Source organism: Aphis gossypii, chromosome X, assembly GCF_020184175.1.
Source record: "Aphis gossypii isolate Hap1 chromosome X, ASM2018417v2, whole genome shotgun sequence".
NCBI lineage: Eukaryota > Metazoa > Arthropoda > Insecta > Hemiptera > Aphididae > Aphis > Aphis gossypii.
In genome coordinates, this window is record NC_065533.1 from 53567480 (window position 1) to 53592707 (window position 25228).

The following is a 25228-nucleotide window of genomic DNA, read 5'->3' on the forward strand; positions in this document are numbered from 1 at the left end:
CAATGCAAAAATTACATGATTTCAAAATTGCTATTCCTACAATTGCCTCAGGCGTAGACAAATGTAATTGGGCAATCATTAAACAATCAATTTTTAAAGAATTTTCAAATACAAATATCGATCTTCTCAATTGTCATAAAGTTAAAACACATATAACTAATAATTGGAAAACTCATGAACATCAAAAGGTCATAAATTTAATATGCGACCACTACCATTCTCATAAAATAATTAAAAAAATCAAATAATATTAATGACAGTTTCAATGATAAAATAAGAACACCCAATAATAATCTTAATAATAATATGAGTAAAATAATTAAAATAAATGACGATCATAATATAAAAATTGATATAAAAGATAGTAATACAATTAAATCAATTTTTGAAAGTTATAAACCCGGAGAAAATGTCGCAGGCGATGGAAACTATGGCATTTATGCTGTATGCAATGCTTTAAACGATAACAAATTAAATAAAATTACTTCTATAGCAGATATCTTACAATTATTTAATATTACACAGCTGCCTAATTATTGGATGTCTGATGACGAATTAGCCGCAATCGCTGATTATTATAATCACGACAATTATATTTACAATGACACTAATAAAACAGCAATTATCTATCAAAAGAAAAACTATAATAATAGGCCCGCAATCGTTTTGTATAATGTCAATAATAATACGCATTGGGTCCCCGGGACAAGAACAGATAAACCATCAAACAAAATACCACATAAACATATTATCATCAATGACGTACTGCCTTTACAAAAATTAATAAATAACATTAAGAAAAATAATAGTATCAGTAATGACACACTTCCAAATGACTTTATAGATATCAAAAAACCTCTTAATAATAACAATAACATTAAATCAGTAAATACTTACACAAAAATATCAAACACAATTACGAATAATTACGATGACAAAGAAACACTTATGGATAATGAAGGAACTGTAATTAATATATCCCAACATCTCGATAAATATCAACATAAAAAAAGTGGGCAAGTGAGTACCGCTCTGCTGTACATTAGGTGCCGTATGGATCATTATTATATATTATAGGAGTGTTAAATTTGAATCCAATGATAGTTATCATTGTATACGAAAAACGATTCTGAACGAAGATGATTTGTTAGCCTAGGATATAATTTCTAGTGGTTGGTGAAAAAGGTGGTTTAAAAAAACCAGCTTATATTAAAAAATATTTTGAAAATTAAATCACTTAAAGAAAACGCGAATCTTAATAACTGGTAAAATTTTCAAGTATCTACGACTTATACTTTTTGAATAATAACAAATATTTAAAATCGTTTGAGGATAAATCGTTATCGTTACGCTATTTCGTTAAAATTTAAAATTCAAACGCACTTAAAATTTTTCCTATAATGATGCTTCGAGTTTTCTCTATAGATACTTGAAGGTAAACTTATGGAAAACTTAGTGTTGTATTTTTAATCCTTAGTTATAAACACAAAAAATTTTATGATTTTTCAACTTCAAATATTTCGCAAATATTCATAATTTTGACGAATTTTCGTCAAAATTTGAACTTTAAATGCTAATAAAAAAAAATTGTGCCTATGTATTCTTATAATTTTTTAATCACTATAAGAATAACATATGAGGAACTTTGTATTAAATTTTCAAGTATTTTGATAGGGCCAAAAAAATTTAATCGACACTTCAAAAATATTTTTTCAGAAAAATTGAAAATTTCAGTTGTCTATAAATAGCTCAAAAAAAGTCAAAATATTTTGAAATTTAAATCACGTAAAGAAAACGCGAATCTTAATAACTGGTAAAATTTTCAAGTATCTACGACTTATACTTTTTGAATAATAACAAATATCAAAAATCGTTTGAGGCTAAACTGTTATTTAACGTGGTTTTTGTAAAAATTTAAATTTCAAACACTCATAAAAATTTTTTGTCTGAATCCGGTAGAGTTTTTTTTACAGATATTTGAAGAAAAATGTATGGAGAACCTTGTACCAAATTTTCAAAACTTAGTTATAAAAGAAAAAAATTTTATGATTTTTCAACTTCAAAATTACTTGCAAATTTTCGCGTTTTCGACAGATTTCGTAAAAATTTGAACTAAAAACGCTTATAAAAAAAAATTGTGACTAACGATTTTTAATTTTTTTTAGCTACATTAAAAACAACTCATAAGGAACCTTGTATTAAATTTTCAAAACTTTTTGGTCATCCAAAAATTTTTTATCGACACTTTAAAAAAAATTTCTCAAAAAAATCGAAAATTTCAGTGGTCTATAAATAACTCAAAAAAAGTCAAAATTTTTTGAAAATTTAACTATATACGGATACCACTCACATTAACATTTGGTGAAAATTTCAAGTATTTTCAGTGATTAGTTTTTGAATTACAACCATAAAAAAAAATCGATTTGGTCGAAAACTGGTTTTGCGTAAAAATTGCCGTTTTTCCGTCATTTTTTTTTGTTTTTCTCGATTTTTTTGAAAACTGTTGGAAAATGTTAACTTTTTACCTCTATAATGCACCAAGGATATTCACTTTTACATCGGAAACCACCCCCATTGTTTGAAATTGGAGCATTATTTCGACTAGTTATGCTGTACACAGACACAAAAAAAAAAACAAAAAAAAAACAAAAAAAAAAAAAAAAAACATACATCATTGTAAAATCAATACATTCTTCACTCCGTTCAGAATCTAAAAGTAGTTGAATTATTAAAAAAATTCATTCACCTTTTTACAACTGACACCTCATACATAAAATGTGCTAATATAGATCCTTGCGAAATAAAATTAAAACAAAATTATACGGATCCTAAATTTAATACACCCCGCAGAGTTTCCCCTCAACAACGTGAAGAATTAAAAATACAATTAGACAAATTACTTAATGCAAATATCATTCGACCTATAACATCAAAATTTGCAGCTCCAGCCTTTTCAGTAAAAAAGAAGGAAAAAAGATCTTATAGGCTCGTAGTTTCATATAAAGAACTAAATGATAGAGTAGAAACAGATCAATATCCTTTACCTAGAACTACAGATTTATTAAGAGCTCTAGAAGGATCAAAATATTTTTCATCTCTTGACCTTAATAGTGGTTTTTTTCAATTACCTGTCAAAGAAGAAGACCAAGATAAACTTGCATTTACGTCTTGTCATGGACTATTCACGTTCACCAGAATCCCACAAGGCCAAAAAGTTAGTTCAAGTATCTTTCAGAGAAAACTGAATGAAGCTTTTTCAGAATTATTATATAAATCTCTCGTAATATACATTGATGACTTAGCATCATATGGCAAAGACTTTGAACAAGCCTTAAATAATTTAAATAATGCTTTATTAATAATGGATAAATTAAATTTTTCTCTTAAAACAAGTAAATGTTTCTTTTTTAATAACAAAATTGAATTACTCGGCCATATTATAACTCGTGAAGGTATCAAACCGATGGATAAAAATACAAAAGCAATAACTGAATTCAAACAACCAACAACTCAAAAAGAGGTTAGGTCATTTATAGGAATGTGTTCATATTACAGAAAACACGTAAAAGATTTCGCAAAAATAGCACACCCCCTCACTGAACTTATAAAAGGAGATAACAAAAAAATAGACTGGCAAATAGAACATAGGAATCTTTTAAAAAATTAAAACAATATTTAATCTCTGAACCACTTCTAAAACACTTTGATGACGATAAACATGTTTTTCTAACAACAGATGCTTCAATTACGGGTTTAGGAGCCTATATTGAACAACCCGATAATAATAATATATTACATCCAGTAGGATATGCATCGCGTAAATTATTGGCTAATGAAAAAACATATTCATCAACTACCCTAGAACTTTTAGGGTTGTGTTTTGGAATAACTTATTTCCGAGAATATTTATGGGGAAGACACTTTACTGTTTTCTGCGACAACATAAGTCTTCAATACTACAAAAATTTAAAAATCCCTTCTGCTCGAATAGCTAGATTAACACTTAAATTATTAGATTTCAATTTTGATATAATTTACAAAAAAGGTAAAGAGAATTTAATAGCAGATGCTTTATTTAGAAATGCAGTTAATAAAATTGATGTAATAGTTGAAAATGAACATACAGAAATAAATTTAGATTTAGACAATATAAAAAATGAACAAACTAAAGACAAATTTTGCTCTGATATAATTAAAACAACAATAGAACCAAATAACAAAAATATTTCTAAAAATATAAAAAGAAAAACACGAAGATTTACGCTATTAAATGCAATATTATACTACAAAAAATTTACCCCCCCTTAAAATTTTGTGCCAATTCTAGTAGTTCCAAAAACTTTAATTAATAATATATTAAAATCTTATCATGAATCACCTACGGGAGGTCATACAGGTAAAACAAGAACAATTCATAAAATACAAAATAAATATTACTGGGAAAATTTGGTTAAAGACACCATTGAATTCATAAAAACATGCTATAAATGCCAAATAAATAAAAAATCAGAAGGCAAACCAATAGGTCAATTACAACCTATACAATTATCAAATAGACCATTGGATAGGCTAACGTTTGACTATTTAGGTCCTTTAACTACCAGCAATAAAAAGAAATACGTATTAGTGGCTGCATGTAATAATACTAAATTTATTTTTACTAAAGCTGTTGCTTCAGCCTCCGCCGAATCAACAGTTAAATTTATCATTCAAATAGTATCTCATTGGGGATGTTTTCAAATATTTTCTTCTGATAGAGGTACTCATTTCAAAAATAAACTCGTAAATGGTATATGTAACAATTTAGGAATAAAACAAGTTTTATCAACAAGTTACTCCCCCCAATCACAGGGGCTGGTCGAAAAAATTAATGGTGTTCTTACTACTTCACTAAAAAATTATATAGAAGATAATAATCAATCTAGATGGTCTTACTATTTACCATACGTAACGTTAAGCTATAATGCTACCCCACAAACTAGTACAAAATACAGTCCTTTTTATTTAATGCATGGTTTTGAACCATATTTTCCAATCGAAAATAAACTAATTCCAAATAATCTACCATATGATATAAAAAAGACGTTAATTGAATTAAATGAAATACGTAATAAAATTCCCAGTAGGTATAGTGTCAGTAGCTTAACAAAATCAAATAAAAATATCATGGCAAATCGCATAAAATAATTAGTTTTAATCCGGGAAACTTAGTTCTTATTAAATTTCCATTTTCAGAAATAGGGAAATCTCCAAAATTAGGTCCAAAATATAGAGGTCCTTTCAAAATTTTAGAGAAAATCAATGACCTAAATTATAAAGTCGAACTAATTTTAGATAATAAAGTAACTGAAGATATAATCCACGTTAGGCGCCTTAAACAATATCATTCAAGAGAAGATACAGACAATTAACTATCACTGTCTAAAAAAAAAAAATAAATAAAAAATAATAATAACAACAATTAATAAAATATTATCATACATGTAAAAATAAAATATAATAAGATAATAGAATTGTACAAAAAATAATTTGATAACAACATACTCAAATCATTATAATAAACACTATATAACGTGAAAACATAATATATTTTTAAGTATGTAGGTACAAATTATATGCGTATTGGATATGATTAATTAAATTCGATATCAATAAATAAAATAATAAAAATATGTTCATACCAATTTTTTTCAAATATCCTAAATTCTTAGTACTTAAATTAAACTTTAATTAAGAAATTAAAACAATGTATATAGATATATAATAGTAGGTAATACGTGTTAAAAACATATGAATAATTTGAGTTAAAATAAACCTACACTCTATAAAAGAATAATATAAAATAAAAAAGAATGTAAAGACAAACTAGCCTAAATAAGCATAAGCATATTACATTTTTGTAAAAAACGCAAAAATTATTAAATAATTCATATTATGGTCATTGAAGTATAGAAAAAAAAAAAAAAAAGAGAGAGAAAAAAGAGAAAAACAACAAATACGATAACATAGGTATATAATATTCTTTTACATCGGACATCCATACCTATCTAACTAATATTGTATGCCAAACTCATATACTTATTATACAACGCATGACTTTTCAAGTAGTTAACTAATATTTACCAAAAAATAGATTATTTACGATTATTATTTTTCTTACTGTCTGCTAGAAGGCGGTCCATCTGGTGAATTTAATTCCGGTTCCATGGGCCGGTGACTAAATGGTTTGGAAATCGTTTGCTTGAAACTAAGATTAGCCGAGTCCAAATCTAATCTGGGCATTTGATTCAGGTGTAATGTAACTACCTAAGTAAATGATATTTTACATAAGTCATACATAAAATTTATGAAAATTGTGTCACTCAACGTGTTAAAACCTAATGGGCTTCCTGCAACAGGACAATATGCCAATGCAGGTCACAATGATTATTACTGTCCGTCCTTTGTTGTGCATTTGTCCTTAGCATGTTTTGCCGTCAATCAATGGAGGAACATTAATAATATTAGATTATCAAAAATTGAAATAAATACATTAAAAATAAATTTGAATTTTCCAATTTATAGTTTGTAGCTACTAGCTAGATACATTTATAAAATTAATTGCCAGTTTACTATTGTTTCTGTATATTCTGATAATCTGACCGTTTTAGCGTTCCGACTAAAACCCCAGTTACAAAGGTGATGGATTAGAGGGGTTCTGGTGGTTCTACTGTAATCAGAAAAAAGTAACATCGCAAACGACGCAAGCCCAAATACCCAATACTGTACACATAAATGATAAATTATATATAATGTACGTCCGTGGTATTAGCAAATTATCAATACAATACAAAACTCAATAACCTAATTTTTGAATCGAATACTGAAAAGTCCATCGAACTATTCGATAGTTTTTATTAAAAAATAACTAATCGGTTATGTTAAAAAATATTCGAATAGATATTCGATAATTAACCATATTCGAATAGTCTGATAAAATAAAACTATTCGAATACTGAATGAACTATTCAATAGTTTTTATTAAAAAATAACTAATCGGTTATGAAAAAAACATTCGAATAGATATTCGATAGTTAATCCAAACTATCAAATACTATTCGATAATGTAAACTATTCGATAGTGCCCATCACTAATAGAAACCATGTGAGGCAGTAAGTTGCTACGTTGAACACCTGCAAGAAGTGTCTTTGAATAGATACAGTCCCTTTTATATGATACATATATATATATGTACAGTATTAATCTGTGTAGTCTCTATTATTCTCAGAGTTGAACGTGAAACGAACAAAAAACCATAGCAATCCCTAACATTATTCTACAAAATTTCTTACAAAGCGTGGGTTAAGTCTCTCTCTCTATATGTATGTATATGTATATATATATACATACATATACATTGTATACACATGTTTTTATAACGATTTCAAATGGTCAGTTTAACATTGTAATGCCAAATAATTTATACCTTGCAGAGTAATCTGTACATAATATTTTATAATATAAGAATATTAAATATTAATATATATATATATAGAGAGAGAGAGAGAAAGAGAGAACTTAATTAGCAGTTAAAATCGTATATTTCCTTCAAACCGCACGGAAAAAGTTATTATATATTTTATAATATAATGTGTAAGTAAGACATAAACCTATAAAAGACCTGTGCTTATTTATTTTAAAATTTAATTCTTTTTTACCATAATATTACTTAATACATGATAAATTTATTGAAGATTTTTAAAAATTATATAATCTTATTGTATGATATAATAACAGTGAATAAAACAATATATTTTTTTATTTTGCTAGTTAAGCACTCAATATTGATCTCACACACCCAGCGGCGTATTTAGGGGGAGCCATGGGGGGCAATTGGCCCGGCAGCACTTGTTTGTGGGGCAGTAAATGTGACTGGATGGTTTTATTTTTAAACTGATTGAAGCAGTTGTAAAAGAAAAAAATGTGTACCCAGGGCAGCAAAATTCTAAATACGCCTCTGCAAATACACAGGGTGATTTTTTTATCGTTGAACACTCATTATTTCAAAAAGTATTCATATTTTTGAAAATATTTTTTTACATAGTTTCTAATTGTTAAAAAAACAACGTTTTTATAAAAAATTATATATTTTTAATATTTTTTATCCTTATAATTTTTTAAGTTTTTTACTTTTTTGAACGACAACATAGATTTTTAATTTCATATTCCAAAGCAGAATAATGTAACTCCACTCCGCGCAACTAAACTTTAAATACGTATAACTCATAAACTACTCACCCTAAATTCGATTTTTATGTATCGAATTACTCAGAAAATTATTCTGCTTTAGAATATGAAATTAAAAATCTATGTTGTCATTCAAAAAAGTAAAAACGTAAAAAATTATAAGGATAAAAAATGTTTAAAAATATAATTTTTTTATAAAAACGTTGTTTTTTTAACAATTAGAAACTATGTAAAAAAATATTTTCAAAAACATGAATACTTTTTGAAATAATGAGTGTTCAACGATAAAAAAATCACCCTGTATATTATATACTAGAAATATCTGTGTAATAATATCCTGCAAATGTATCGTGCACAAGTAACGCAATCATCACACCTGTGTCGTAATATTTACCAGTTGAACGATTTCATTTAAACGCAACGGCGAGAGAGTGACTATTAATTAGTATATAAGTCTCGCTCTACGTACGCATACCATTACTCGTGTACATGTATTTTATATGACGTACATTCGAGCTGGCGTGTGTGTGTTTTAGATTCTGAACGAAGTGAAGAATGTATTGATTTTACAATGATGTGTGTTTTTTTTTTTTTTTAAAACTAGTCGAAATAATGCTCCAATTTCAAACAATGGGGGTGGTTTACGATGTAAAAGTGAATATCCTTGGTGCATTATAGAGGTAAAAAGTTAACATTTTCCAACAGTTTTCAAAAAAATCGAGAAAAACAAAAAAAAATGACGGAAAAACGGCAATTTTTACGCAAAACCAGTTTTCGACCAAATCGATTTTTTTTTATGGTTGTAATTCAAAAACTAATTACTGAAAATACTTGAAATTTTCACCAAATGTTAATGTCAGTGGTATCTGTATATAGTTAAATTTTCAAAAAATTTTGACTTTTTTTGAGTTGTTTATAGACCACTGAAATTTTCGATTTTTTTGAGAAATTTTTTTTAAAATGCCGATAAAAAATTGTTGGATGACCAAAAAGTTTTGAAAATTTAATACAAGGTTCCTTATGAGTTGTTTTTAATGTAGCTAAAAAAAATTAAAAATCGTTAGTCACAATTTTTTTTATAAGCGTTTTTAGTTCGAATTTTTACGAAATCTGTCGAAAACGCGAAAATTTTCAAGTAATTTTGAAGTTGAAAAATCATAAAATTTTTTTCTTTTATAACTAAGTTTTGAAAATTTGGTACAAGGTTCTCCATAAATTTTTCTTCAAATATCTGTAAAAAAAAACTCTACCGGATTCAGACAAAAAATTTTTATCAGTGTTTGAAATTTAAATTTTTACAAAACCGCGTTAAATAACAGTTTAGCCTCAAACGATTTTTGATATTTGTTATTATTCGAAAAGTATAAGTCGTAGATACTTGAAAATTTTACCAGTTATTAAGATTCGCGTTTTCTTTACGTGATTTAAATTTAAAAATATTTTGACTTTTTTTGAGCTATTTATAGACAACTGAAATTTACAATTTTTCTGAAAAAATATTTTTGAAGTGTCGATAAAATTTTTTTGGCCCTATCAAAATACTTGAAAATTTAATACAAAGTTCCTCATAAGTTATTCTTATAGTGATTAAAAAATTATAAGAATACATAGGCACAATTTTTTTTTATTAGCATTTGAAGTTCAAATATTTACAAAAATTCGTCAAAATTATGAATATTTGCAAATTATTTTGTAGGTATAATTCATAAAAATGTTTTTATAGGTAGCTAAGGGTAGAAAATTTAATACAAGACTTTTCATAAGTTTAGCTTACAATAATTATAAAAGAACTTAAATTTTGGTGTATTCAGGTCATAAACATAAACCACCTTTTTCACCAACCACTGGAAATTATATCCTAGACTGACAAATCATCTTCGTTCAGAATCGTTTTTCGTATACAATGATACCTATCATTGCATTCAAATTTAACCTACCCTAGTCCGAGGTCAACCCCACCCCCTAATGTACCCACTTGCCCGCTTTTTTTTTTTTATTTTTTTTTTATTTAGTATGCGGTTTGTCAAACTTAATTTTAATAAACCAGAATTAGGCTTGTTTTTCGTTCCAAGTACGTGTTTTAGTTTTTCCTGAGTTTATACTCCTAAAAATAAAAATAATAAAATTTTGAAATATTAAAAATTAACTAAGAAAATGAATGTATTTTGTGTCAATTATCAGTGATTTCTTCTAACGTAGGTACGAGTATATTACATATAAAATGAATAAGTAAAATACAAAAATATATACTATGTCTTACACATAAGATTAATAATATAAATTATATTTATCTATCACACACACACACATACACACACACTCATTTATATTATATATTACAATTTTTTTTCTTCATATGTACAATAAATCGTATAAACAAAGAAATATATCTACTCCTTTAAGCCTAAGCTTGTGATGGAGCAGAGAGTTAACAATAGTAATTTAAAATAGCAAATAAGAAAAAAAACAACAACAAAATAAAAAATTTTGAAGGTACCTACATCTTTTCGCAAAAGAAACAATATAGTATATACTCATAGATTTCTATAAAAAAATATAAATACTAACAATACGATAGAATAAATAAAATAATTGTTAATCCTAATGTTGATCAGTATAGTCAAGAGACATTATAAATGTACCTATAATTTATTATTTTATGCCAAAATACATTCCCACAATTATTATTTTTCGCTATTGCCTATTACTTATGGCATTATGGTATTCTAATAAATGATAAATGTTTTTGTTCAGGACATTGAATATCAATGCCAGAGCTTTGGTGAGAATAAGTCAAGCAGTGGCCAAAAACATGATAGATGCCGGTATCAAAGGATCTATTGTAAATATTTCCTCGACGATTTCAACAGTAAGCTATATTATATGAAGTACTATTATATTATTTTTCACAGCGGTTAGCATGTAGGTATCACATAAGATTAAACTGTTGTAACCTTGTAACTAAAGCCCTGGCTTAAATAACTTATAACTTATAACTTTATAGTTTTTATAGTAGTAAACATTTTCTAAATTGCGTATATGAACCAAAAGTATTTTATCTGTAAACGTTAACAGTGGCGCCGAATGAAATTAAAACGGGTAGTTTAAATAATTTGATTGCCCTACCCACTATTTCAAATTTACCAACCTTCTGAACATTTAAATATGACGCACCGTAGCTCTGTATTCCATAAATATTTTTTTACGTCAAAAGTCCGCATACCATATAAAATTAATTAGATAAGAGGACGGCACACCCGCATGTGTCTGCGTCTTACATATACATAATATATGACATAGCAAAATTTCGTTCAGCGGAATCAATTTTATGCAGTTGACTTTAATAATAGAGGAAATTTACCTATTAACAAACTTAAAGATAATAATATTATCTAGGACATCTCATAGACTTTTATTGATATTTTAATTTTTAAATGAGTTATAACAATAGTTATGTACAATATTTAAACTTTAAAATTCTCGTAACTCACTTCAAAATTAAAATATCAATAAATGCCTATGAGATTGCTTAGATAATATTATTACCTTTAAGTTTGAAAATAGGTTTGGTAATTACTCTTTTTCTTTGCTTGAAAATTTGTAATTGTATTTATGTAAGACGGAGACAGTATGTACGGGTGTGACGTCCTCTATTGAGATATCGCTGTATCGGTGTAAAACCATGTTGAAATTAAACTATTATATTTTCAAAGTCATATCATATCTAATCATGCTAGTAGAAATTGTTGAATAATTATAACTCAATTAAAAACTAATATGCAATTTATAAATATTATAATATATAATATATATAATATAGTGATAGGTACATCGTTTAGATAATATTATTATGCCGTTTCCGGTATTACCTATCTATTAATATTATTTTAACTTAACTTAATATATTGTATTTAAACGATAGAAAAAAAAAATTAAAAACCATGTGCGGAGTTACAGTGTAAAAAAAACTTAGACCGCAGCTATACACGGCATTTTCCACCGCGTTTCGAATGCTGCGTATTCTACATCGTTTTCTGTCCAATTGAAAATGTGTTGGTTTATATTGAAGTAGCTATACATGACGGACGCAATACGCCGCGTTTTTATTACTTCGGCGTTCGCCCGCCAAAATGCAAGCCGGCCGGCGATTTCCGCCGCGGATAAAAATGCGGCGTATTATACGTCCATCGTGTATAGCTACTCTGATATAAACCAACGCATTTCTGATTCGACTGACAACATCGCGGAATAGGTACGTCATGTACAGCTCCGGCCTTAGGGTGTTAAAAAGACCTTGTACGCGAAGTTGAGGTAATATATTATAAAATGGCCACCATGCACCGTTTTAGTATAGCTATATAACAAAAGTTATGTAAATATAACATTTTAATTATAAATAATTTAATGACATGCTTGTCTTTAATAAAAAATTGTAACAGAATGACGCGTGCAGTCTTCGGCATTCTGCAGTGTTCTATTATTTTATTTGCCACCCATTCGGCTTTCAAGGCAGTTAATTAAATTATTACACGTAATACGTGTTTGGTGCCATCAAACGTTAAAAAAAAAACAAATTAAATACGCCTTACAGCTGCCAAATTAGTAGGACATAAGTGGTTTAAGCCTCACAATAACTCAACCACATTAAATTGCAATTTTTTAATCGCATTGGATAATTTAGTTAATGATGATACTAATGTTTGACTTTCTAGAGAGCTATACCCGATCATACAACGTACTGTGCGTCTAAAGGAGCTGTAAATCAAATCACCAGAACAATGGCAATCGAGCTGGGCAAATATGGTGTCCGTACGAACAACGTAAATCCAACTGTCGTGTTGACCCGTATGGGTAAAATCGCTTGGTCAGATCCCAACAAATCTGAACCCATAATGAGACGTATCCCACTGGGCAGATTCGCAGGTTTGTGTACAATAGAATTCGAAGAGCGTGCTGAAATGAAAATCCATCTCGATGCGCGATCCACAAAAATATTCACAATATATTATAATAATATTTAATTTTGTGTTAATGCCATTTTTTAGAAACCGACGATATTGCGAATGCAGTCATCTTCATGCTCAGTGACTATTCCACTATGGTGAACGGAACGTCCCTCGTAGTTGACGGCGGATTCTTGGCCGGATAGACAGCTTCGCCGCAGTACAAAACTATTAAGGAATTCACTAGTTCAATATAAAAATGTACTTTGTTTTGTTTACACATTTCAAGTAGGACATTGTATGTGATTTATATACGATTATATTGTACATTCATTGCATACAATGTGCAACACTTAAATACATTTTTTGACAATAAACTGCGAATCCTGAAGTATATAATATAATCATGTTTTACATTTTATAGTAGTACAGCTTAGTTTTGTGCTCCTTTAATCATATAATAATAATATTCAAATTATCATTATATTTTTACTCTATAATGGTTTAATTTACCACTATTATCATATTTAAAAGTATATTATCTATTATCTAGGCATCTCATCATAAGCGTTTGCGGATGTTTTAATTTTGAAAAAAGTTTAAAATTAAAAATTGTTGCATAATTGTATCTACATATTGTTATGATGCTAGCTTCTTAATCAATTAAGTATCAAAAAATATGACCTCCCAGGTCATTATCTAATTAGGAACCTAGGAATGAATAGGTTTATAAATTTACTATTATGATACGAATAAATACTTACTATAAGAGTATCGTCAAAAGGTACTAAATACATTGCATTTTCTTTCAACTCAGTTATACTTGATATTTTTAAGACCAAGATTAAACTGAATTGGTTGGTTTTTTGTCGAATCACAATCTTATATTTTATCAAACACCATCATATATACGATATTTTTCCTGCAGCAAGAGTAAATCATAAATATACCTATGTTAGTAGAAATCTTAAAATAAATCAGAATTATGTATGGTAAAAGTAGAAATTGTAGAATATAATTTGTAATGCATTCAATAAATCAAGCAAAATATGAATTTACCAAAGGCAAATTGGACATAAAAACATTTTGAGATTTGATCTACGAGAAAATTTGAAAAATAACAAATACTATTGTTAAAATCATTTTTTAATACTTTATTTCTATAAAGATTAAGTATTTTATTAGCTTTCAACAGAAAGAATTCATCATAAGCACTAACACAGGTATTAGTGGTATGACATCATGACAGTTTTATAAATAAAATTGTTTTCAATGTGCATGTCTTTAATTTTGAGTTAGGTAATTTATAAATTATAGGTACTGAAAGTATAAATCTAACAGTTATTAAAATATTAACTAAAACAAAAAAGTAACATAATATTAAAAAGTATGTTTAATAATATTATAATTATTATTATTAAAATATTTAAAATTAAAATTCCAAAATATCATCATATGGAAATAATTAAGATTAACTATATGCCCAAATTACAATACATGTAAAATACGATAATTCAATGAATCTAACTATGTGTAAAATGTAAACAAAAATCATGTTTTCAAAAGCACATAACGATTTGTAAAAATATTGTACCATATATTTATGTTACAGTAAAACATGTATAATATTTGTTTAGATACATTTTTGGAATGGCAAGGGCAACATTAAGTTATTATGCGGAATCGTGTATGTATATTATTTATCAATAGTTATTAAAATCTACACGATCTCGCAAATTTATGGAATTGTACTCCACCGATTAGGAAGACCGTCACAAGAGTTTCGCAGACGGGAGATGGTATTTTACGGCACCAATTTTATAACGTGTAATTACTAATTTGCAATTAGGTACGTTTGTAATTTTGCGCCAAAATATAAAATTATAACATGTATTTTGCGCCACGATAGAAAACGAAATAGAAAATATAATTTGTGCCACATTTTCAATTTCACAATTGCAATTGGAATTTACCAGCAGATAAATTTACTGATATCGCATAAAATATACAATAATACGTACCGACGCGTATCCAATACAACATTGTTGTGTTCTACTGATAATAGAGACATAATCGTATCGATTTATTATTTATTGTTAAGTAAAACATCGAACAATATTGAACAGCAATGTCGTGAATTGTGATATTTACAGTTGGTCCTATATATACACAAATAAATGATTGGATGAGAAACCTGCACACAAGTGGAGAATCCAGAAATAAATCGATTATGATTTACACATACACATTATATACACAATATTGGTCGTAGAGTAACAAGCCACGAGTTTCAATTCAGGTAGGTACTAGGTATATTACTCTTACTAAATATTTTTTTTCTTTTTTTTACACCTAGGTTCTAACTTAAAATACTGTATGGTGTACTGTTTTTTTCTATTAATATCAACTTTTGAAAAAAATTATAATATGTACAATTGTAATTGATAAAAACTACTTCTTCAGCACAAGTTTGGCTTATAGGGGATGTTGCTATTCAATGTATATGTTACGGTCAAAGTGTATAATTCGGGCATTGTAATACAGTGCCCGGGCATTGTGCACAGTGCTCATCATGTTTGGGCAAAGCTGAATCTGCTTTTAATTTGAGTACATTGCCTGGTCATTGTAATACAATAGCCGGGCATTGTGTACAGTGCTTAATTGTTTGTGGGCAATGTAAGTTGTTTATCGCGATTCCGCCTCTGCATGTATAAAGTATAATTTTTCTTTAACGTTACAACGACGATAACGATTATCGATTACATTTTCTCCGCGATGGTATCTAACTATAAAACTTACTGTACTAATAACTGTACGTATTATAACAACCGATACTATACCTACCTATATGGTTTCGATATCTGTAATAATACTAGTATAATAATAATTAGAGTATAACGAATATAATAGATGATTACCGCGTGATATTTTTATCAGAGGGTTTGCCGACGACATTTAAGACCGGAGATATAATATAGAATTGTAGATCAGTTGAAATTACACCATTTAACGGATCGGCTGTATTTTTACACGTGTTATTATCTTTTAAATTTTCTTAAAACTTTTATTTTTTTAATATTTAAAATGGTTGATTTAAAATTTTATGAAAAATTTAATATTCTTTTGAGTAAAAAAAATTCGAATAATGTATTTTTAAGTGAAGTAAAATACAACGAAGTATTAGAAGAAGTCAAACGGTTAAAAAGTGGAGCAAAATTAAAACCAAATGATTATAAATTATTGAAGCGCTATGATATAATGAATGTAATTAATATTGAAAAATTAATTGTACCGGTAACTGATCCAAATACTATCAAATATTATGTTTATAACGAAGAGTTATATAAAATAATTCATGACGTGCATTTGCAAACTGGACATGGAGGTAGAAACCGAATGGAACATGAACTGAACGCAAAATATAAAAACATTACTAGGGAATGTTTAATGATATATTTAAACCTATGTGAATTATGTCAGAGAAAAGGTAAAACGGTGAAAAAAGGGCTAGTTGTTAAACCAATAATTTCTTCAGAAATGAATTCTCGCTGTCAAGTAGATTTGATTGATATGCAAGCTCAACCTGATGGAAATTATCGATTTATTTTAGTTTATCAAGATCACCTAACAAAGTATGTTTTACTTAAACCATTAACACACAAACGTGCAGAAGAAGTTGCCTATATATTACTTGATATTTTTACTACATTTGGAGCTCCGTGCATCTTACAGAGTGATAACGGTAGAGAATTTGTTAATAAGGTTATTGAAGAGTTATGTAGTATGTGGGAAGAACTGAAAATCGTGCATGGCAAGCCACGGCATTCACAAAGCCAGGGCTCTGTCGAAAGGGCTAACCAGGATGTAGAAAATATGCTTGCCACCTGGTTAACAGATAATAAAACCAATAAATGGAGTGAGGGACTTAAATTCATTCAATTTATGAAAAATAGAAGTTTACATCACGGAATTAAGTGTTCTCCTTATGAGGCTATGTTTGGTACCCGGGCACCAATTTTTGTCAATATTCATTAAATAAATTATTGTAAATTATTAAGATAACAAAAATTGTTTTATACATTTTTAATTAATTTATTGTGATTGCCCACGGTGCTCTGGTCATTCTGTACAATGCCCGGGCAAAGTGTATAATTTTCCACATTGTCCATTGAAATTGGGCATTGCGCACATTGTCCGGGCATTGTACTACAACGCCCGTTTATACACTTTGACCGTAACATATATAATGTTTCTGTAAATATATCACCTGTTTAATTTGCAAAAAAAATTTAAATAAATAAACTATGATTTTTTAAGTAAATTAAAAATCTGACCATGTATATTATCTAGTTATAAACTGAGTTAATAGCGGGCATATAGCCACAAAATGTCTATAGAAAGGCCAACAACATTTGGCCCTTATATTATTTTTCATAATTTGACTCCAATGAGAAACTTATAGAACCTATTTATTTAAAATTTACCTATGGATGGTGGAAGAAATTATTTTCATATCTTAATACTAGGTAATCAAAAATAATATTTAAGCAATGTTAAAAATTCACTTCATGTATATAAATAAAAAACGGTTAAAATACAATATTTATGTAAATACTAAACAATTCAATATACCTAACATTATTTTCTTGTTTTTGTGGTATTTAGAAAACAACTACACAAAAACATCTAAATTAGATTTTTTTATTTTTGGCTTATTAAATCTAAATTAACTAGACAATCATTTGTCATTCAATTGCTTGTATAGTTTTTCAATCGTCAATAATGGGAAAAATTTATTTTATATACTGCACTGGAATCTAAAAAATTTTTATAATAGGTAATTGCTAGTCTATAAGTTTCATTGGATGCAAGTTTGTACTCTCAGATAAATCAAATGATTTCATTTGGATTTTTACTTTAACATTATTATGGTTTTAAAAAATTTAAACAGTTGGTAATTTTTTTACTTTTAACCATAAATTATCTATATTAAGGTTAGGGACCAACTATGGATTTCAAATATTTAGAACATAAAAAATGTTCACTTTGAGGGTGTAAATGAGATATTGATGCAACAAACCATAATTATCTGTAAACACTTTTTCTAGTTCTTTAATTTATTAAATAATCTAATACAGATATGATTACAATATGTAGTCTTAATTTTCTAATCATTTATTTATGTGATTTGATTAATTTCAAAAGAGCTCAGTATTTGGCACTAATCCTTATTTAATACTATGTCTAATATATGAATAGTCAATAGATCCTAATTTAACTTCAATTGAATGTTTTTTATAAATATAAAATATAATATAGGTAGTAATAATATATCTATCTAATATAAGTTTTATAATAAATAGTACACACTTGAATAATAAATAAGTTAATTAAAAATATTTTTAAAAAAATGTATGTAAAATAATTGAATTCAAATAAATGTAAAAAAACATAAACACATATCTACAAATAATTTAAGTGGTTTAAGTCATTTTAAAAATGTTTAAAATAAAGAAATAGTGTTCTATCACACAGAAATAATAAATTTATGTTTCAAAAAAATCTCTATTAGGTATATTTTAGAAAATATACTTGGCCCATTCATTTAACCGACTTCAACCACCTTAAAAAGCCTTTGGCTTTTTATATCACAAAAAAAAAAATGAATAATACACAAGTTAAATTAAAACTTAAGATACTTAAAAAAAAAAGTTATATAAAATGATTCATTAATGCATTAAACACAAATTATTTACCTAAAAACAATAAGGTATTTCTAGTCAGACATACAATAATGACGACACTTAATAATTAGTAATAATAAATATTTATTTTACATTATGAAACTCTACATTATAAAACCTAACTAAGTGTTATTGTTATTATTTTATGCATTGCTTATTATTAAAAATGTGTCATTTTATTGGTAAACACAAGTCACAAAAATAAAAAATTAAAATGAGTTATGTAAAACTTATAAGTATATTTTAATAAGAGAATAGACATCTTCTCTACAAACAAGACACTCACTTGTTTCTTCTGCACATTTAACACAGGTATAGACATGTCTACAAGGTAAAAATACTGTTAACATTTCTTCTTTAAGACAAACTTTGCAAAGCTTTGGGTTCAATTCATCGCCTGAAGATATTTTTGAAGTGCACGGTTTTAGTTTGAGATTTTCGTCATTTTCTTTATTCACACATAAATGTATTCTAATTAATCTTGAGCATGACATTCTACACATGGAGCAATAATTAAACGATAAAGCACAATCAATGCAGGCAATAGCATGACCGCAAGGGACAATAGCAACTTCGATTACTTCCTTATAGCAAATTTTGCATAACATATTATCAGGTAATAAATTTGGTGCTAGCTTTTGAAAAAGATGCTCCTCAATTTTATCAGATAATATTTTGGTGATTTTTATCTTTTAAAATGCCTATAAAAAAAAAAAAGTAATAATAATATTATATATTATATATATAATTATAATATAATAATAATAATAATATAATAATAATAATAATATTATAGTTATAATTATTATATTATATTATATATATTATATTAAACATTGTGATGAATAAGACGTGGCATCTGGTATAATTAATAATATATACTAGGTGCGATCAAAAAGTAAGTTGCATTGGGCCTTGTATCTGTATCGGTAAGTAGATATTTTTTAATAAAATTTGGTTTAAGTTTAAGTTTGCTTGAATGGAAGTACACAATTTCACAACGAAAAAAAAGCGAAAAATGCAACTTACTTTTTGATTTACATTTAAGTATGTAAAACAATCACCCAACAAATAATGTTCTAAACCTAAATTCTAATTATACAGTTAGATAAGCCAATACTACCAATTCGAATTTTAAATCCTCTATACTATTTATGTTCAACAATCCATGCAGTTCCAACTAATCTACAGATTTAAAATGCCTCGCACTTTATCCCGTCAACCCACAACACAGTGTAGTATAATTATATATTATTAACAAAATAAAATCATTTAAAATTTCCGAATTGTAATTAATGTTGTAGTAATATAGTATAGAAATAAAATATAATTATACTTTTTAATATCATAAAATAAATTATAAATTCTATTTGTTAGAATTATTAAACAAATAACGAAAAAAATAATTAATATAAATTAAAAGATGCATTACTTATTAAATTGGTTGTTTTTATTCAACGAAACGTACTTTTTTGTTGATTGTATACTCATTTTAGATTTGAGTGTGAGTGTATTTTTCTTTGCAGCGATCAACTTGAATAATTTCTAGAAATAAAATACAAGTCAAATTTCAAATATTGTTCTAATGTAGTAGAATTATTAAACTACCAGTTGATTGGATTTTATTTCATCGCTTTCCACGTCATTCGCCCTGTCGCAAAAGCTTTTGCCTTTCTTTAAAAACAAATAATTACAAGTTTTCGACATTTCGGCATGTACTTCCCATGGGTCAAAGTCTCCATTACATTTAATGATAGTAACACCACAATAAAAACAAGTCAAACTATCAGTATAACCATTGCCTAAGAACATAATAAAATATTAAAATGAACAATGAAATATTATCAATATTATTATCATTTTACCTGAATAAAAAAATCCAGCTTTACATACAGCATTAATATCTAGTTGCAATGATATCACACATCTATTAAATGATTTGAGGCGGGCATTCAAGGCAACCATTGTTTCATAAACTAAAGGATTTACAAATAGCACAATACCCTCAGTATGTAACTTATCTTCTATCGTTTTTACTCCCAAACTGGTTAAGCCATAGGGACCAGAAGGATTGTTAAATTTTCCTAAAATATGATTAAATTATATAATTATTTCAAGCAATCTGCAAAAGTGAAAAATTATCATTTATTTATCAGACCCAAGTCATTTAAACTGCAATAATAATAGAATATCCTTCAAATTTTACTTTATAATAATTATTATTAAAATTCAAAAAAGTCTGTAATAACAATTTGATAATATTATTAATTAAAATTTAAAGTTGATTCTGATGCTAATATACGATTTATAATGATACTGAAATTTGTGGAGTTAATTTCAAATAACCATTTAATTAATATATGAGTTGTCGTTATATAATGATTTTTCGGTTATAGTTATGTTATTAAAAACACATAGTATTTACTTCAAAATCTATTATGTTAATTCAATACAAAATTATAAAATATTAAATATATGTGATACTAACTTTTGTATGAAATCACGAATGGACATTGTGAACTGTGATACATATGTTCACCCATTGGAGTATCATTTTTTTCCCATCTATCAAATTCTTCCAAGCACGTAAAACACTTTACCTTATCTCCAACACCTGTGTAAACAAAACCAGCTTTGGCCATATCACGAGGTTTTAAAAAGGTAACAGGCCAGTCTTGAAACGTATTCATACGACCTCTACTTGTCATCAACTATAAAGAAAAATAAGAATTAATTAGGTACAAAAATATTAAATTTATTTGATATTTACTTACAGACTCTCGAAGAAATCCACATCTATTAGTAGCGATACTAAAATGTATACATAATGGATTATCACCATTTCGCCATGTAGAAAGTCTTATTTTGCAAGTACTACATCTCACTAGATGTTTAACGCCTAAGTAAGCAAAACCAGCTTGGGCCATTTCAAAAGGTGATATAAAAGTTAGACTCCAATTTTCATTAAAGGTTTTCAAACGACTTTCAAAATCCATATAAATATTCATGTCAATATCCATCTGCAAAGAAAAACACACATATCAATTAATTTACATTTAATAAATAAAAACATCCTTTTCATACTCAATATAATAAACCTAAATGGAGGTATAGTACTATAAGAAAAAAACACAAAAATAAAAATATTTTATAAATTAGATTTAATTTAAGTTATAGGAATTCTATAAAATATTGACTACCGATTAACTATTTAAATAAGCACATAACCACATAAATTAATATCTTATTATTTCTTATTATAAGATATCCGTAGCGTAATATGTTAATGATCCTTATAATATTTAAACTTTATATTATTTATTAGTTAATAAAATGACAATAATATATAAGTTTAGATTAAACAAAAACACGATTAAAAATAGATAATTGATAGTATAAATATATAACTAATCAATCATAATAAAGTTAATGTAAGTGACAAACATTGCGTAAAATGAAACATACATAAAAAAATACGATGACCAAATATTATTGAAAATTGACTGTGACAGACGACAGTTGTCGCTCGAAAAGCAGACTAAACAATCGGAGAACATAATTGAAATCTTTTATGATTTTAAAGACAAATAAAAGAACTTCTTACCCTGTATTCGGTGCTAGCGGTTTTGTGTTTGGATTCACAAAATACGTCGTTGACGGACAAATAAAAAGTGTTGAAAACAAGCACGTCTATTAGGGGCACCGAACAAAAGGTGACTGCAACTTCTGAAACGTCAAATATCACAAACTCATTAACACTAGCCGGACTCGATAATTCACACACACATCGCTGATAAGTGATGAATGTAGTAGATGTTTTTGGAATTCTATACTGCTGATATACTTACTATCGGTTTACAAAAATGTAGCTTTATATGAGCACGTCTCCTCCGTACCTAACTTATGTTGTGGCTAACTAATTTCGACTGATTGATTTTTATGTAAAAATAACGTAAACCAATAAACAGTACCAGGAGAACTACGTTAAAGGCGAATTAAAGTAATGAAATATATTTGAACACGCCGGGCCGGCTTGGGGATCAGCAAAAGCGAAACATACTAAACAGTCATGCGCATCGAGATGTATATAGTATACCATATATAATATATATATACATAGTATAGTATAAACATCTATATGGTCACGCGTCATGCCCGTAATACTACGATCAATAAAACGTTGCAATTTAAGCGATTAGGACGGAGAAAAATGATAATATACTCATTATTATTCCAATCGAAATAGCTGAGCTCTAATGACATTGATAAGAACATTAAGAACTCGTTGAAGTATAGGTTTTTGGTAATCTATTTAAATGTATTAATTTGTTATATATTATCATAATTCATTATAACATTTTATATGAAAAATATATTCTGTAGTAGTGCTGTGTAAAATTATAATAAAATAACGTTCAACAATGCGAAGCAAATTATAAACCATTAACTTTAATTTAAAGTGGCAGTTTTTGTGTGCACTACGACACATTTTGTGCACTACTCAAAATAAAAATGTGCACCACCTTTATCGTACTATATTACATTCTGCGACCATACCTTGGGCGAATCGATGTTACTATAAGATCAAATTAAAATATGTGCTCTACGGAAAATCAAAAAAATAGCCACTGAATTTTTAAATATAATATTATATTGGACACCAAAGTGCGTTAAAAAACCCATTAAATTGGCGTCAGTACGCAGCAAACTTGATAATAAAACGAGTGTTTGGTATCTTCACTTAATTTTATATTATATAGTCAAATCACGTCATGATTGTATTGATTGATTAAAAATAAAAAACAAAAACGTATAATACTATAATACTATTTAGGTATATTAAACTACTTATAAACAATAAATAGCAAAAAGGAAAATTTATTTTATTCACAAATTAAAAAGCTATATTTATAAATTACTTAATACATAAAGCATTTTTAGATTCTGAACGAAGTGATGAATGTATTGATTTTACAATGGTGTGTGTTTTTTTTTTTTTTTTTTTTTTTTTTTTTTTTTGTTTTTGTGTCTGTGTACAGCATAACTAGTCGAAATAATGCTCCAATTTCAAACAATGGGGGTGGTTTCCGATGTAAAAGTGAATATCCTTGGTGCATTATAGAGGTAAAAAGTTAACATTTTCCAACAGTTTTCAAAAAAATCGAGAAAAACAAAAAAAAAAATGACGGAAAAACGGCAATTTTTACGCAAAACCAGTTTTCGACCAAATCGATTTTTTTTTATGGTTGTAATTCAAAAACTAATCACTGAAAATACTTGAAATTTTCACCAAATATTAATGTCAGTGGTATCCTTATATAGTTAAATTTTCAAAAAATTTTGACTTTTTTTGAGTTATTTATAGACCACTGAAATTTTCGATTTTTTTGAGAAATTTTTTTTAAAGTGTCGATAAAAAATTTTTGGATGACCAAAAAGTTTTGAAAATTTAATACAAGGTTCCTTATGAGTTGTTTTTAATGTTGCTAAAAAAAATTAAAAATCGTTAGTCACAATTTTTTTTTATAAGCGTTTTTAGTTCAAATTTTTACAAAATCTGTCGAAAACGCGAAAATTTGCAAGTAATTTTGAAGTTGAAAAATCATAAAATTTTTTTCTTTTATAACTAAGTTTTGAAAATTTGGTACAAAGTTCTCCATACATTTTTCTTCAAATATCTGTAAAAAAAACTCTACCGGATTCAGACAAAAAATTTTTATGAGTGTTTGAAATTTAAATTTTTACAAAAACCGCGTTAAATAACAGTTTAGCCTCAAACGATTTTTGATATTTGTTATTATTCAAAAAGTATAAGTCGTAGATACTTGAAAATTTTACCAGTTATTAAGATTCGCGTTTTCTTTACGTGATTTAAATTTCAAAATATTTTGACTTTTTTTGAGCTATTTATAGACAACTGAAATTTTCAATTTTTCTGAAAAAATATTTTTGAAGTGTCGATAAAATTTTTTTGGCCCTATCAAAATACTTGAAAATTTAATACAAAGTTCCTCATATGTTATTCTTATAGTGATTAAAAAATTATAAGAATACATAGGCACAATTTTTTTTTATTAGCATTTTAAGTTCAAATATTTACAAAAATTCGTCAAAAGCATGAATATTTGCAAATTATTTGAAGTTGAAAAATCATAAAATTTTTTGTTTTTATAACTAAGGATTAAAAATACAACACTAAGTTTTCCATAAGTTTACCTTCAAGTATCTATAGAGAAAACTCGAAGCATCATTATAGGAAAAATTTTAAGTGCGTTTGAATTTTAAATTTTAACGAAATAGCGTAACGATAACGA

The 25228-nt window shown here is 27.1% G+C and overlaps 3 protein-coding genes and 1 long non-coding RNA gene across 5 annotated transcripts in view; 1 reads left to right on the forward strand and 3 right to left on the reverse strand.

Moving 5' to 3' along the window:
- LOC126551613 (putative inhibitor of apoptosis) overlaps positions 1-25228 on the reverse strand; it is a 94153-nt gene that overhangs the window by 33606 nt on the left and 35319 nt on the right. The window lies entirely within an intron of this gene.
- Positions 1693-23939, forward strand: LOC126551619 (uncharacterized). Its single transcript, XR_007605533.1, has 2 exons — positions 1693-2477; positions 23856-23939. It is a non-coding gene; the product is annotated as an uncharacterized LOC126551619 (long non-coding RNA).
- Positions 18596-25228, reverse strand: part of LOC126551614 (putative inhibitor of apoptosis) — a 40160-nt gene continuing 33527 nt past the window's right edge. The window contains exon 9 of the transcript XR_007605526.1: positions 18596-18793. The gene's annotated coding sequence lies outside the window, so the exon portion shown is untranslated. The remainder of the gene's footprint in view (positions 18794-25228) is intronic.
- LOC126551616 (putative inhibitor of apoptosis) lies at positions 19523-23007 on the reverse strand. Its single transcript, XM_050205523.1, has 8 exons — positions 22763-23007; positions 22519-22640; positions 21689-21934; positions 21403-21625; positions 20780-20998; positions 20523-20716; positions 20383-20459; positions 19523-19615 (listed from the first exon to the last, which is right to left on the reverse strand). The coding sequence occupies exons 3-8, from the start codon at positions 21932-21934 to the stop codon at positions 19600-19602; spliced, it is 975 nt and encodes a 324-aa protein (XP_050061480.1). The 5' UTR covers positions 22519-22640; positions 22763-23007; the 3' UTR covers positions 19523-19599.